Raw genomic sequence first — 15,801 nt, 5'->3', positions numbered from 1 at the left:
GGAAAGGAGGGAGAAGAGGGTGTTTGAGTGCATGTTGTGTTCCATATAACAAGTGTTTCAGTGATGTACTGAGCACAGCCAGGCTGTTTCCCACATGCTTGGGCAAGGCAGTAACCTGCTCCAGGGAGGGAATGCCCAGAGGTCAAAGGGGAGGTTGGTCTGTGGTTTTGTGATTTGCTTTGAGACTGACTGATTGTATCACAGCAGAACTCCCAGAGCTCTTTCCTTTCTAGCATCACACCTGGATGCAGTGACAGCTCCTAGAATCCAGGGTGTGTTGAAGGTCAAGTCTGCTACACATTGTGTGGTCCCACAGTAACAAACCCTCCCTGGTGCTAAAGCTTTGGAGGATGCCCATAAACAGCATCACACCTCTGGCTCCATCCCCATCCTCATGAGTTCAAACCCAGCTGTGGCAGCAGCTCTTTGGTCGCAGAGAGCAACAGACAATTTTCCCAGGCATTGTTCTGTGAAAGGCTCTGAGAAGCTCAGAGAGAAGAATTAGAAACAATTCTTGTCTTCACTTGCTGCACCTGTGGTTGTGAACGTGTGGAATGTGTTATGGAGATGTGTTTACCAAAGGGTGGTTTCTTGATTAGCCAGTGGTGATGGTGTTTTAATTAAAGGACCAGTCAAGTCCACCTGTAGGGATGGAGTTGATTGGTCCTTTAATTAAAACACTATCAGGTGTTTTAATTAAAGGACCAATTTTAGGGATAGGGAGTTTATACTAGGGTATAAAAAGCAATGGGTTTGTTACTAAAGTGAATTAGCCTTCTGTGAATGCCTCGAGACTGTTTGTCACTTATTGCACTACTCTGGACTCCTGTGCTGACACCCAGCAGCATCTCCAGGAGCTCTGTGCTCACTGGGACAGCGTTTCTGGAAGGGTTTGGGTTGGTGGGTGCCCTCCCTGACCGTGTCTGTCCCTGTCCAGGCTCCCTGCACACCGGGCGCAGCTCCCCGCCGCCGGGCAGCGTTCCCGAGGAGCAGCAGCAGATCGCCCGCCAGGGCTCCTACACCAGCATCAACAGCGAGGGAGAGTTCATCCCCGAGACCATGGACCAGAACGTGAGTGGGGCTGGGGTGTGGCTGCAGTGGGACAGCTCTGCTGGCTTCTTGGGATCTCTGCTGCTCTGAGTGACCCTGAGATGTGTTAGAAAGTCTCTTTTCCCTGCCCGGCGGTCAAAGGAGGAGTCAGAGCTCTTCAGTTCTCGGTCTCAAGGTTGTTTATTGTTTCTTATCTATAAAATTCTTTCTCCTGTCCAGCCAAGATCCACTCAGCAGGACAGTCAGAGGCACTCTGCCTGCCCTCAGGGCAGTGTTATCTTTTTATACTAAAAACTACGTGTATGATATTTACAATCACTTTCCAATACCTATCACCTATGTTAGACAGTGAGCTTCTACTCTAAACCAATCTAAAAGTGCCAACATCACAGCAGAAGATGGAGGCCAAGAAGAAGGAGGAGAAAGGCTGGACACACCCAGATTCCTCCATCTTGCCCCCTGAACCCCCATTCTAAAACCACCAAAAATCTACTTTTCACCCTGTGATAAATTCACTATCATTCTACCTAAACTGTCATGGCTTGCAGATCTTCATCTAAGGTTGGTAATTTGCTCCATGGGTCATAATCAAAACTACAGGGGCATCCTGGGCTCTGTGCCAGGGTCTCTGAGCCCCCTGGCAGGGGTCTTGGCAATCCAGGACAGCCAGAGGGATGTCCTGAATTCCAACACTGGCTGTGCTGGGAGAGCTGCTCCCACCTTTACATTCTGGCAGTGCCTGTGCTTGGGGCTCAGGCCAGCTTTTTGCAGGAATGGGTGCCTCGGTGCTTGACATGCCTGGGAAAGTGATCTCCAGTAGCCCTGAGAGCCAGTGGGGATGGCAAATGTGCTCAGGCACCTCAGGTAGCTCTGGGGCACACATGTGCACCAGCTGCCAGGCCCTCGTGGCCACAGCATTCCCAGATCCCAGGACCATGAGCGAATGTGCCAAGCAACCGATTGCCTGCGATTGCAACAGCCTGGGGATATCAGCAGCTCTGGCTGCTTCCCATGTGGTGTTTCTGCCTGAGCTCCAGTTACAGTTCTTGGCTCTGCCCACAGCCTTTGTGGTTTTGTGTTTCTGTCTCTCCCCCATTTATATTTTAACTCTCTTAATAAGGAAATTGTGTATTCCAGTCTGTCACTAATAAAAAAGCAGCAAGTTCCTCAGGGCTGAGCAGCACCTCACCCTCCAGTCAATTTGGTACCCACGGTGAGGGAAACTGCAGTGTCAATGGACCACAGTGGAGCAGCTTATACCTCCCTCTCTGTTTGCATTTCTGCTCAATCTGTAGTTCTAAAGAGCTTAGTATAGATCCTGTGAAGTCAGCTGGGTTGTGTGAGCACGTGTCATTCTTACAAAGCTCTTGGAAACACAGGACCAAGAATCCCTGGTTTGCAGGAGGGACATCTGGAAGGCACTAAACTCAATCCATCAGGCTGCTATGCTGGCCCCCAAGGATGTTCCTGGGGAGATGTGTATTTCCTACACTCAAAAGCACCCACTAGGTCCACATTTGCATGCTGGCTGTGCCAGTGTTTCCATGGCAAAGTTATGTTTTCAACAGTTTATTATACAGCCATTAATAAAATAAGAAGTCACTCCGGGTGAGTCTTGGCAGCGTCAGAGTGCAGATGTATCGTGTGCTCCTTGCAGCCAAAAGCTGGCTCTCCATTCTTTTCACATGCCTCCAAAACATGTTGGGGAGGATTAAGACAAAGTGTGTGTGTGTGCAGGGGGAGGGTCCCCCCGACCCCCTTGGGTGTAAATCAGCCCAGCTCCACTGGCTGTTTGTGGAGCTCCATTAATTCAGAGCCCTGAGCCTGCTCTGGATGAAGGTTCCCAGATGCTCTCCTTGCTTTTCCCCAGCATCACTCTGTGGGTGGCCCACAGCCCTTTGCTGGTGAATTAAAAGCAGGGAAAAGGGGTTTGGGGTTTTTTGTCTTTCCTCATTGAGCAGTTACGTTTTTCCCTATATGGGCTTTGCCTTCAGAGTGTTCTTGTACTGCTGCTTCCATATGTGCCTCATGGAAAACCACTCAGAAGCTGGAGCTTGCTGCCTTTTGGGGAATGCCCCTGTGCAAACCTGTGATGTAACTGTGATCTTGGGACCAGCCTGGCAGATGAACAGAGGCTGAGTATGGAGCATGCTCCAATTCCCAATTCTATGCTTTTGAGAAATGAGTCTGTTTCAGCTTTAACTGCTGGAAGAGACCTGGCATGGCTGGCAGAGGTGGGGAGTGCCTTCTGTCAGAGTGCTTGCTCCTCTTGGGCCTAGTGCATTTTGAAGGAGGTTTTAGGGTACAAAGTAGGAAGCAGAGAAGAATTGCACTTTGCAGTTGGGACTGCCTGGCCAAAACAGCACGGGCTGTGCTGACAGCTGGCTGAGGAGGGCTGATGGGAACAGCCTGGGGAAAGGGAGCCTGTTGGGGAAGGAGGAGCAATGTGGGGAGCAGCAAAGTGTAGCTCCACATGGTGTTTTAACCCTTGTTGTTCGGCTTTCCCAGGAATGAGCTGTGGAGCAGGGGTTAGTGAATGTCCTCAGCCAGGAGGGAGCATGGCAGCACAGCGTGGCCTGGAGCAGGCTCTGCTCCATGTGGAACTGCACACAGCTCCAGGGTTTACCACTCCTTACAAACCCTCTATTGTTACTAACCAGCTATAAATAACCCTGGCCAGTACAATGTCTCATCCAGGAAGCAACACAAATGCAGCTTTTGACTTCACTGAGCTGGTGAGTGCCAAGCCAGTTCTTCCAGCCAAAGCCCTGATGATGCTGCTCTTATCAGCAGAGAGGAAGGCTGGGCTCGTGTGCCAGGGCAGCTCGGGAAGTCAGGAGCCCAGAGCTGCAGTCCTGCCTCTGGTGCACAATATCCACTTGGCCTTGGGCACATCATTCGTGTCCTGATACATATTTTCCTTTAGTAGTAAGGAAAGAGTAGTAAATATTATTATTTCTCACAAATGCTTTGAGCACTTTGGATCTCATTGACTCCTCTGCACGCTTTGAACATCAGGGTGCTAATGATCTTTGCTTCAGTTTTCCTACCAGCAAATAGCAGCTGGAAAGAACAATAATGCAGAGAAGGCATCATAAATGGATGACCCTGCAGAGGTCTGCTAGTTCTGGAGCTTGGAGAGTTACAGTGCATGGTTTTATTGTTTCCCCTTTTCTTTCTCTGTCAGATGCTTGAAGCTTTCATCAGCCCTGATGATTCGCTGTCTGGGAGCTGCCAGTCACTGGACAGGTCTGTGGACAGGTGAGTTGTGTGTGTCACCATGTTCACAAGCTGAACTGCAGCCTCTGCTCCACAGCAGGAGAGCAACAGGATCAGTGACAAAACCTGAGGTTTCTTTTGGGATGAGGATGCGCCTGAGTAAAATAAATTTATCTTTATTGCTGAAAACCAGATCCTAGCACGGATGTCTGTGCAGTAGTATGATTTGAATTGCAGTGATCTGAGCCAGACAGCCTAGCCTTGTGTAACCAGGTTTTCTTTTTTGCCTTTTGAGATGAAAATTCTCACAGACTCACACAATGGTGTGGGTTGGAAGGGACCTTAAAGATCATCCAGTTCCAATCCCCTGCCATGGGAAGGGACAGCTTCCACTAGGCCAGGTTACTCAGTGCTCCATTTAGCCTGGCCTTGAACTCTTCCAGGGATGGGCACCTGCAATTTCTCTGGGCAGCCTTTTCCAGTGCTTCACCACCCTCACAGCACCTCCTTCCCCTCTGGCTCTCTGCAGTCACCAGGTCAATATTCCATCAGCCTCTCTGTGCCTCCTCCTCCCTGGGCACTCTGTCTGCTCTCCACTGGCAAACTCAGCAGCTCCTGTGCAGTGCCAGCAGCCACAGACGTGTCAGTCAAGGTGCTGGGGACACCAGATGAAACTGGGACACGTTGTACTGAGCCAGGCTGCGATTCAGTGCCTGCTGCCATTGAGCTGGATCCCAACTCCCACGTGCACAGAATCCCTGTGTTTGCTGCTGTGCAGGGTGAGCTGTGGATAAGACACAGTGTCCTTTTGGGAAGCAGTGTATTTTTTTTTCCATCTGCATCAAAGGTTGTCTATTTTTTTCCGCTGTTGCTGTTCCATCCAGCCCCAAGGCTGTGTTCCAGCAGGCCTGCCTTGGGTTGATTGTGTAGCGTGCTTCGGGTTTGCAGCTCCGTGTGCTTTGGACCTGTCTCAGCATCAAGGTCCATTTCCTTTTTGTGGCTTTTAATAATTTCCTGTGATGTATTTGCTCATTGTTAGGGCTGTATCGAAGCTGGATTGCTTGTGTTCCCAACCTCTCTGCCCCAGCTTTGCTTTTGCACAGATTTTGCCAAGAAGAACAGCAGAAGGAGCTCGGGCTGTTTGTAACACTGCTGTGAACTGAGAGGAGAGCTTTAGGCTTTTAGCTCTGTCTGTGAGGGAGTGGCATGGCCTGATTTCATGTCCATAGCAGGCAGATATTTCCAGTGATGGGTCTAGGAGCTGGAAAAAGCACAAGGAGGGTTGTATTACTCCAAGGAAGAGGAGTAAGTGGGACTATTCCTGCAAAGAGGTGGTGGAGGCCTTGCAGCCAGTTGTTGGGGATGGCATCAGCCCAAGAGGACAGAGCAAGTCACCAGGCTCAGTGACCAGGCTGAGGGTTAGGAACAGCACCACAAACTCCTCTTTGCCACAGCAGGGATCAGCTCTGAGATGAGTAGGTTTCAGAGCACTTTACAAAGCTGATTTCTACTCTGTGCCCATATTATTAAAAGAGAGGTGTAAAACCCACATGCCTAGATCACTCTTAAAGAGCCTGGGGTGAAATTGGGATTTCTGCAATCCCCCTGCAGTGCTTTTCCATCCTCTCACTGTGGTTTAAAGGCCTTGAGGCACCAATGCCACACTCTCCCTCCTGGTCCTGTGGGAGGCTGCATGTTCCCAGTGGTGGGGCAGAGTCTGTGTGAGGAAGGTGGGAGGTGATGTTGGACAGGAGGGAAAGCTGCATGAACTGAGCATGGCTGAAGGACTCTGGTGTGTGCACCTGCAGCAGCTCAGCAGAGTCCATGGAAAGCAGAGGTGTCTGGTTGAACACTTGACACTGGAGGGAGCAGAAGCCTGTGGCCCTCCTTCTGAGCTGCCTCCTGCACAGGGATGATGATCTTTGGCTGCTTCATTTCAGCCTGGTGACTGTGGGTTTTGCAGCATCCCTTTTGTTTGCCACAAGAACAAGCTGTGATCCAGCCAAAAAACCAATCCTCATTATTGTGCAGGATGAGGATGGGAGCTCAGTGGTCAGTGCAGCTTGAGGTTTATCCTGTCCTTTCCCTAGTGTATTAGTTCCATAGCTGATCTGATATAATAAATAAATCCTTTTTTTTTTTCCATCCCTTTGCAGCCCTCCCTTTCCCCAAACCCCTGTTCCTGGAAGGAAGAGCCATCCCAAAGACGGTCTTGATTGCATGGGTAAGCACTCTTGGTGATTTGTATTTGCTGAGAAGTATAAAAAGCATATAGTGAAGAGGCTGGATGAAGGCTATTAGAGAGATGGCACTGCATGAAAAGTAATTAAAAGCAATCAAGCAAACCAGCTCCATGGCTTTGGTAACACTTCAGAACCGACCCTGTAATGATCAAACATGAATATTCTCTAAAATCGAATGACCCAGAGCATCAAATACAGCTAGGGTTGCTCTTGTCTTTATTAACCCCTTGTGGTTCTGCAGCAATACCTTTGGGAGTGGTTTGGGAATCAATTGACAGCAACAATAGTCCAAACTGGGCAGCTGGGGCCCTGAGGTGGATGGATGCAAGCAAGAAAAGCTTGAGATCTGTGTTGGAAGATGTTGCTCTTGTGTTTGCAGACAACTGCAAGGTGCTGGGAACAGCCTTGTAGGATCAGCTTTTGTCTCTCTTTTCTCATCTGGGAGTTGCCCCTTCAGGATCTCGACTTCCTACACAGCAAACCCCAACTCCCTAGGGAGTTACACCTCTTCCACTTGCATGAATAATAATCTGCAATAGTGCAAATGCTGTGAGAGAAGCTGTATTGGTGCTTGCACAGATCATAGGTTACTGCTTAATCACTTATAAACATCCAGCTGGTTAAATAGTGGAAACTCTGTAATATTGTAATGACTTGCACTAATAAAAATGAGCAAATGGCAGCCAGCCTGTGGTAGGATAACTCATTGCTGGCCTGAGGCAGGATTTCTAGATTGAGCTGCAGAGATAAAGCTGCAGTCAGCCCTGGTTGCTGAAGGTTTTAATGCTTCCCCCATGGCACTTTGCTTTGAGACACCTCTGGGCACCGTTGCTCGCACGTGGCTCACCGAGAACCTCTTGCCCTGTTCTTGTTGCTCCTCTTGCTGACCATATTTCAGCCATTATGTGCTCTTTTTGGCAATCACACCGAAGCACAGCAGAGGCCAGGAATGGCCTCTGAGGAGCTGCTGCTGGCCCCAGGCTAAGACAAACAAACAGTCAGAAGGGGCTGTGTCATTAGAATTGGATGGAGGAAAAACAGCAGGTGAAAGAAGGGGGTGGAATGACAGATATTTTAATCTCAAGTTATTTAGCGCTACCAGCAATGGCTTCCTGTGCTGGGGTTTTTATTAAAAAAATATGTCCTTATCTTGCATGTCCATCTATCTCTCTCATCGTCCAGTGTCTAAACTCTGATGGTCTTTAATCCCTTCTGTATATTCTATCTTTCTAGCATTTAATCAAATAAATATAAAAGTTTGGAGCTCTGGAGGTTTAAATTGGCTTTCAGAGGGGAGGAGTCACATCTGAGAAGAAAGAGGGGAGATATTATCTGGTGTTAGTCAAGTGCTGGATTTTTTTGCATTTTCCTGGAAATAGCTGATATCATAGCAAGTGTTTTGGAGTGGATGTGTCTAGGCCTGACCCTGCCTGGCAGTTCTGTTTAATTTTTTTGCATTTTCCAAGTGCAAATAAGATGTTTTAGTGCTCTAACGTGGAAACCAAGCATGGTCTGTGTTAATCCTTTGCCTTGAATTTGGGCCAGAGTCCATAAATTCAGCACTTAAACCTCTGCTTTCGGGGCACTAAGGGCAGTGTGTCTAACCCTGATTTTCCGCTGAAGAGTTTGTGAGTGTGGGCAGATTTCACTTGGGGTACGTAGGGTTGTGTAAATGAACACCTTGTCCCTCCTTCTCGCCTCTAACTCAGTGTTTCCCATAAGAAACACTCTGGACATTTGATACTGAGCTGATCACAGAAATATCTGTGTTTTCTTCCCTCCTGGCAGATTTTGACATCCCCTTCTGTGAGAGGTTTGGGAAAGGTGGGACCTTCCCAAGGCAGTATCATCTCTCCCAAAGTCGCAAGGACTACAGCGACGGTAAGGACATGATGGGGGCTCAGGGAGGGAGGTGATCAGTCCTTGATGGCTTGTGACAGTGCCTGGGACTGGAAACCCTTGGGAAGGAGAGGTTTCTGATAAGGGGAGAGCCACCAAGTGCTTTGGGATTCACTTGTGTATTCAGAAGGGTGTTCTCTGTGAGACCTTGTGGCTCTGCTCTTGGCAAGTGCTGAGCCTGTCCTCTGCTTACACCTCCTGCTTTAATTTAGCCATGGGGATGATTGGCATTTCTCATCCCTGGCAGCATCAACCTTCCTACTCCCCTAAATTGCTGGCTTTTGAGGATGATTTTTGTGACCTTTACAGCAGGTTTCTCACTGAGCCATAGGAAATCCCCAAGCAATTTCAGGGTAGCAGTATCTGTTTGCTTCTCTGTTTTAAGCTGGTGAGCTCTGAGCTTTGGGGCCAACTTCATCATCTTTTTCCTGCTCATTCTTTCACTGTATGAGACTGCAAGTACTGGGAGGCAAAAATTCCCTTGGGAAAAATGTACTGAGGACGTGCAGAGAGCATATTGAGCTTTCCAGAATGAGCTTCATCTCTCACTGCCACCCCTGTGAAAGCAGCTCTGGCCCTGCTGTGTGGTCATTTGCATGTGGACTTAGGGGATGGCAGGGATAATTTTCAATGTAAATCTCTGCCTGTTCAGTGTTTAATTGTGATTAACAACCAACACACCCGTTGATGTAATTAAACTGTTGCAACCCCCTCTGGAAACATCTACATTAGATGTAATGCCTGCTGTTATCAACTCTTAAATTGAATTTAAAATCTTCACAGGGCTTTGCTTCGGTTTCATTATACTTGCTTTGCTTAATTAGAGGAGGTGAGGATCTGGGCAGTGATGTGAGAAGGTGGTGACAGGTGATCCAAGCTGCTGTGTGTGTTCTGGCTGTCATTTTACCCCTTTTCCCCTGCAGGCCGGAGGACTTTCCCCAGGAGTTACTTCCCACAGGAGAACCTGTTTCAGCTCGTCCCTTCCAGCAGAACCAAGAGCTTTACTGGGGACAGCAAGCTCAGCACCTTGCAGTATGATGAGTACAGGCCCAAGTGTTGGAACAATTTTGAAAAGGGTCTGCAGGCCTTCAGCACCTCCCCTACAAAAGCCAGGAACTGTGAGTGAACCAAAGCCCTGAGTGCCCAAGGTCTCAGTAGAGCTGGGATTTGGCACAAAATTGAGTTGTTGTGACCTGCTGAGTTACTAATTACTGATGTTGCTGGACATCAGCTAAGCCAGCCATGGGTAGACTTTGATTGCACCCCCACCATGAGGCACATTGCACCAGCTTGTGTGTCATGAGCAGGGTTTACTACAACACCCTGGGTCTTACTCAGCCTTTGGCTGAGAGCTGTGTGGGGTCAGCTGGTGTTCATCTTGCTGGGTTACAGGTGATTGCTTGTGTGTTGGACTGTCAGCTTCCCAGAAGATTTGGGATGTGGGAGCAAGTGCATCCAGAGTTTCTGTTCCTTGGCTTGCATTGCTGTCACCCCAGCACCCAAAGATGGTTCTGCAGGCTCCTCTGCTATTGCAAGACTGCCCATGATACAGAAGCTGGTGCATTTTGGGCCTGTTTAGTGAATGGATAACACCCTAAAAATGACCAGTGAGATAAAACTCCTCACTGGTCCCTGCCTGGGTTGCTGCTCAGTCATTCTGTATTCTGCTAAACACTCCCACAGCAGAAGGGAAATTCCAGTATTGGCTAAGGAAACAGTTTTTAGAGGAAAGACTCTTAATGAAATAGGAATTTCCTGGGATTTGTTTCTGCTTTATGCTAATGCAGACTGGGAGACATTCCCCCCACACCAATAGCACCAGTGTAGTTAAAACTGGTTTGTCCTGGTGCCCCTGGCAGAGAGTGAGACTCACTGACTGCCCTGTAGGGTCAGGTGGACCCTGATGCTGAAGTCTCCCTGCTGTGCTCTTCTCTCAACCCTCTTCTCTCTCCTGTAGCCCTGCAGGCACCTGTGAACTGGAGGCTGGGGAAGCTGCTGGGAAGAGGAGCTTTTGGGGAAGTTTATCTCTGCTATGATGCTGACACTGGGAGGGAGCTGTCAGTGAAGCAGGTGCCTTTTGACCCTGACAGCCAGGAGACAAGTAAAGTGAGTACAAGGGCAGAGCTGTTCTGCAGCATCCTGGGGAACTGTGGGCTGAGGGTAGAGGTGTCCGTGTCCCTGGAAGGCTGTATGTGGAGACAGGGTGTTCTTTCCCCTCTCTGGAGTAGTCCTGAATGGCTCTGGTGCTCTGGTGACTTCTGTGCCTCCCAGTTCCTTGGTTACATTGGCCTGCTCTGTGTCAGGTATCACCTCTTGCAGGTCTGTCTGATCTTCCTTAGTTTTGTCCTTCTTTCTCCCTTGACCTTCTCCTCATTCTGCTCAGTGACTTTGTTGAAATCTTTCCATAAAGCCTCCTTAAACAACAACAACAACAACAACAACAACAATAATAATAATACCACCTGTCTCAAAGCCAAGCCCTGTCTTTTTCCTTGCCTTTCCCTTAGGGCAGTGCTCCTTATTTCTGAGCCTCATCTGGCCAGTGGCTTTGTGGACAGCTTCACAGCTGCTACAAAAACTCTGCTCAGCATGGAGCAGTGTTTCTATCATGTTCCCAAAGACACCATCATTCCCCTTCATCAGGAAGCCTGTGTGGTTTGTTACAGGAGGTGAATGCTTTAGAATGTGAGATTCAGCTGTTGAAGACGCTCCGTCACGACAGGATCGTGCAGTACTACGGGTGCCTGCGGGATCCTGAGGAGAAGAAACTGTCCATCTTTGTGGAATACATGCCAGGGGTAAGTGTGGTTCCTGCTAAGCATTGTCCTGAGTGGCAGAAAACAGATTTAGAGTTTTCTGGACTTGGGTGAAATTTGTATCTGTCCAGCTGAGCTGTTTTATGGCTGATGAACCAATCCAAAGCAGTGGATGCATCCCTAAGGCTTGGGAGAGCTTGGGATGTGAGTGAGATCTCATGGTGAAGGCCCTCAACAAGCACTGGGTGAAAAGAAAAGCCTTGCAGGCAGGTTTTAGGTTTGAATCCTGGAGCAGGGTGTGTGCACAGGCTGGAATCTGAGCTTGGTGAATGTGGGACATGATCCAGATCCTGCTCCAAACACTGTGGCCTGAGCCCATCCTTAAGTATTTACTGCAACTCCCTGCAGGACAAGCTAATAGTACAACTGTCCACCCACAGCTGTCACCAATTATTTGTGGCTCTCAGCACGTGTGTATTAAAAACAGTGGTATTCACTTAGAGTCTTCTGGTGAGGACAGAGCTTTTTGTGGGCAGCATTATCCTCTTGTGCAGGAGTGGCTTCATTTGTGGCTTTGCTGATATAGGATGAAATAGTCATGGGGAAAAAGATCAGAATGCTTTGAGGGAGTTTAAGCAGGGGCTGGAGAATGTACATGGGTGAGTTGAGCATCTCTTTGTGTTCAGGAGCTGGTGAATTACATCAGCCATTAGACTGATGGTGTAAAATAGCATAATGCTATTTACATTGCTGGAGGATGTGCTCTCCAAAGTCCCTTCTGTCCAGCTGGATTTGTTCCCCAGAGTGTGGGAGAATAAACCCTTGTTTATACAGAGATTTGTAAGGTCAGAAGGGACAATTAAGTCATTTGGTTGCAAATAATTTTAGTAGCTAAGTAAATGTGCTAGAGGCTCTCTGAATGCATCTTGCATGTGAGTGATCAGGTGGACTTCCATGCCTCTGAGTCCCTTCCATACCCTGTGCCCCCTCTATCCCTGTGGACATCTTGCCTTCAGGCCCTGCCACAAGGCATGGACCCAGAGCTGTAAATCCCAGGAATTCCAGCAGTCCCCTTGCTGATGTTTGTTAGCAGCCAGGAAACCAGCATTCGATGCTGGGGCAGTGTCCAGCAGGACTGGAAATTCAGTGTTTGTTTTTTTAAATGATAAAGCTGAGCTCTGACCAAATACAGATTGACTTTGCTGCTGCAACAACAGCTCATTTGACAAAAGCAGCTCGGGGCTCTGGTTTCCAAGGCCAGTGGAAGTGAGGGAGTTCCCAAAGCTTGCAGGACAGCAGCTCTGCAAAGGTGAGTCTGGCCAAGCTTCCAGTTTAAGACAGTCAGCTTGGCAAAATGTTCACAGGGCCAGGTTTGGATGCACCCTGAGGTGCCCATAAACTGTTTTTTAAATTATGCTTGGAAAACAGAGTGGTCCATTTGACCACAGGCCTCAAAGAACCAGTTTCCCCTTCTTGTTTGATATCCCCTCATCAGGGTGAGGGAGGACAGGATAAGGAATCTGTTTTGTTGTGGTGAGGGAATGTACCCCGCATACAGGTTGTATTGAGGGGTCATTTAGAGCGCCTCAGGTTGCTTCAGCAGCACTGAGAAAGGAAAAGGAGAGGCCCATCCACAGGATCACCACCAGCCTCAAAAGAAGCCAAAACAGTAGCTGGGCAGAGCAACAGCACAGATGGGTGGATGTGGAAAAGCTGATACAGTTTGATGGGCTGGCTTGGAGCAGAGCAGCCACTGTTCCCAGAACAAGACTGGCAATCTTGGATCAACCCCAGAGCTGCAGGACAGGCAGAAACAGGATGGGTTTCCCCTCCCGCTTCCCAGCTAACCTGAATTCTGGAGATAGAGCTGAGTATGAATCCCAAATCTGCTTCTGGTTCATCCCTGCTAAAACCCAGCTCGGGCACAGTGAGACATCCATTTCCTAGTGGCTCAAAAATACAGTTAAAACCAAGGGGATCAACCTGCTGCAGATGATAAATGTCTGCACCCCTGCTCCCTTTCCTCTTTGATCAATACCATCAAACCAGTTTGAGCCTGCATGCCTGGCTCAGAAATTCAAGGACTTGTAAATTATCTACTCTTGGTGGTCTTGGTGCAGTCCCTTTTGGGGCTGGTTGTCCCTCATGGCTGTGGGTGATCCTTGCTGTGCAAAGTTTTGGAAGGAGGTTTTCCAAGACTGACTAATTATCTTGACCCTAAAGAACTGGCTCTCTACAACTCCCTGCAAGGAAATTGTAGACAGGTAGGAGTTGGTCTTTTCGCACAGGTAACAAGTGATAGGAAGAGAGGACATGGCCTCAAGTTGCACCAGCAGAGATTTAGATTGGGTGCTAGGAGCAATTTCTTCACTGAAAGGGCTGTCTAGCATCAGAATAGGCTGCCCAGGGAAGTGGTAGAATCACCCTCGTTGGAAATGATCAAAAAACCACATGGTTTAGTGATGGACCTGGCAGTGCTGGTTAGAATGGATTGTCTCAGAGGCTTTTTCCAACCTTAAAGAGTCTATGAGTCTAATTAATCGAGTTGATCCTCGCATTTGAGTTGTAATTCCTCGTCAGTTTGGTCCTTTTCAGTGAGCTGTCAGTGACCCCGCTGCAGCCACTAGAGGGGGAAAAAGGTCTGTGCTGTTGGCAAGAGGAAGCTGTGCCAGGCACCAGCTTGTGTCACCTTCATCTCCCCAGGGATCTGGGACACGGGCACAAGTCTTTGCTCTTAGTGGATTTCTGCCGTTTCTACAAAACCCCTACAAATAGGGTTTGGGGTTTTTTTTTTTGAGCTGGGAGACAGAGTGGTCAGGAAGGTTTAAGAAGTTGCTGTGATGTGATGGTTTCTCTGGTCCTTACAGTTTGGTGTGTGTTGTTTCTTTGCAACAGGGCTCAATAAAGGACCAGCTGAAAGCTTACGGTGCTCTGACCGAGAATGTCACACGGAAATACACCAGGCAGATCCTGCAGGGGGTCTTCTACCTACACAGCAATATGATTGTCCACAGGGATATTAAAGGTGAGTGCATAATAGAGACGCTTCTTGCTTGCTTGGGTTTGTTCAGCCCAGCCTCTCCCTGCCCCAGTACAAATCCAGCACAGTGCTGGGATCTGCTATTTGAAGTATTTTTGCCCCTGCATTTCATCAGATTGAGCCATGAAAATCTTGAGCAAGCAGCTGAAACCAAAATCTTGGGATGTTTTCTCTCTCACGGCATTACTGTTGACTGCCCTTACACATCTGAAAATCTGGGGTAACGTAGCCAAGAACTGAGAGGCTCTGCCATTTGGAGAGCTCTGAAGCTGCTTTCTGCTGTCTGTGGGTGGGCAGGATAATCTGTTTGGATTGGCCCCCATACACTGCTCATTTTTGGGAAACCTGCTGAATGAGGGGATGCTGGTGGGAGTCAGCCCTCTTGGAGAGCAGCTGCCTTAGGAGAGGAGGATTTGAAATGATGCTGAGTCCAGCCCCACCACAGCCCTTTGGGCTCCCCCCTGGCTCTTTGCCTGTGCCCTTCCTGCTCTCCTCACTGTAGCTGCTTCAGGTTCCTGCTTCATTTCTTGGGGGTCTTGTCTTTGCTTCTCACCCCAGGTGCCAATATTCTGAGAGATTCTGCTGGAAATGTGAAACTTGGAGATTTTGGGGCCAGCAAACGCATCCAGACCATCTGCATGTCTGGGACTGGGATTAAATCTGTCACAGGAACACCATACTGGATGAGCCCTGAGGTTATCAGTGGAGAGGGCTATGGAAGGAAAGCTGATGTCTGGTAAGGAATGCAGTAAAAACCCCACCACTGCTATTTAAATCAATCCTTTTGGGAAGCTGTAATGGGAGCAACCGGTATAGCTAGTAGCTGGAAGCAGTGCAAAGGATGGAAAGTAGGAGATACATGTTAGGATCAACTGTGTGGATATTCAGAGGAAAACTGTTGTAGCTAAATTCCCAAAACAGGAGCACTCAGAATCACAAGTTGCTTTTGGAAACTCTTGTCTTGTGTGAGTCTCACATCCAGCTCATCCCTGTAACTGCTTTTTGATTCTGGAGAGCAGGTTGATAACAAAGCTCACTGAAAGACCTGCTGAGTTTTGGTGGCCCTGATTTTGGGTTCACTAAGCTCAGAGGCTCAGGGGATCTTTATGGTCTTCCCAAATCTGCTGCTGGATGTTTGTATGTGGCTCAGGCACAAAGACAACTAAAATCATTGGCTGCTTGTGAATGTTTTGATCTGTGGAGGATGACAGATGGAACCTGGAGGAATTGGGATGACACTACTGATCTTCCCAGTCTATGAGGAGGAAACAATGTCTTCCCAGTGTGCTTTCTGTTGGGTGCCCATGCAAAGAGGGTCAACAAAAAATAATCCTTCCAAGAGAACCTTAAATGGGTGGGAAAACCTAGAAAGTCCTTAGCAGGTGTCCATGTACCCTGCACCACCTGCACTGGGTGATGGGAGGCAAATGTTTAATTTTTAAATTTTTTAGGATCAATAGGATAGGTTTAATTTCTTTAGGATCATTCACGAATAGAGGTGGCAGAGTACCTCTGCTGAAACCAGGATTCTTGAGCAAACTGAGGGAAACTTCTCAGGCTCTTTGCTGCTCATCCCACCTGTTCCTTCTCGGGC

General features: G+C 48.4%; 1 protein-coding gene across 2 annotated transcripts in view; it reads left to right on the top strand.

Moving 5' to 3' along the window:
- Positions 1-15,801, top strand: part of LOC102044243 (mitogen-activated protein kinase kinase kinase 3-like) — a 58,030-nt gene that overhangs the window by 38,220 nt on the left and 4,009 nt on the right. For both annotated transcript variants that reach the window (XM_031059752.1, XM_031059751.1), the window contains exons 7-15: positions 938-1,071; positions 4,238-4,311; positions 6,426-6,493; positions 8,301-8,393; positions 9,335-9,529; positions 10,369-10,517; positions 11,078-11,209; positions 14,063-14,192; positions 14,766-14,943. In XM_031059752.1, the coding sequence (XP_030915612.1) occupies positions 938-1,071; positions 4,238-4,311; positions 6,426-6,493; positions 8,301-8,393; positions 9,335-9,529; positions 10,369-10,517; positions 11,078-11,209; positions 14,063-14,192; positions 14,766-14,943 (1,153 nt within the window). The remainder of the gene's footprint in view (positions 1-937; positions 1,072-4,237; positions 4,312-6,425; positions 6,494-8,300; positions 8,394-9,334; positions 9,530-10,368; positions 10,518-11,077; positions 11,210-14,062; positions 14,193-14,765; positions 14,944-15,801) is intronic.

The sequence above is a fragment of the Geospiza fortis genome, unplaced genomic scaffold (assembly GCF_000277835.1).
Source record: "Geospiza fortis unplaced genomic scaffold, GeoFor_1.0 scaffold182, whole genome shotgun sequence".
Lineage (NCBI taxonomy): Eukaryota > Metazoa > Chordata > Aves > Passeriformes > Thraupidae > Geospiza > Geospiza fortis.
This window is presented reverse-complemented; position numbering and strand designations above follow the sequence as displayed.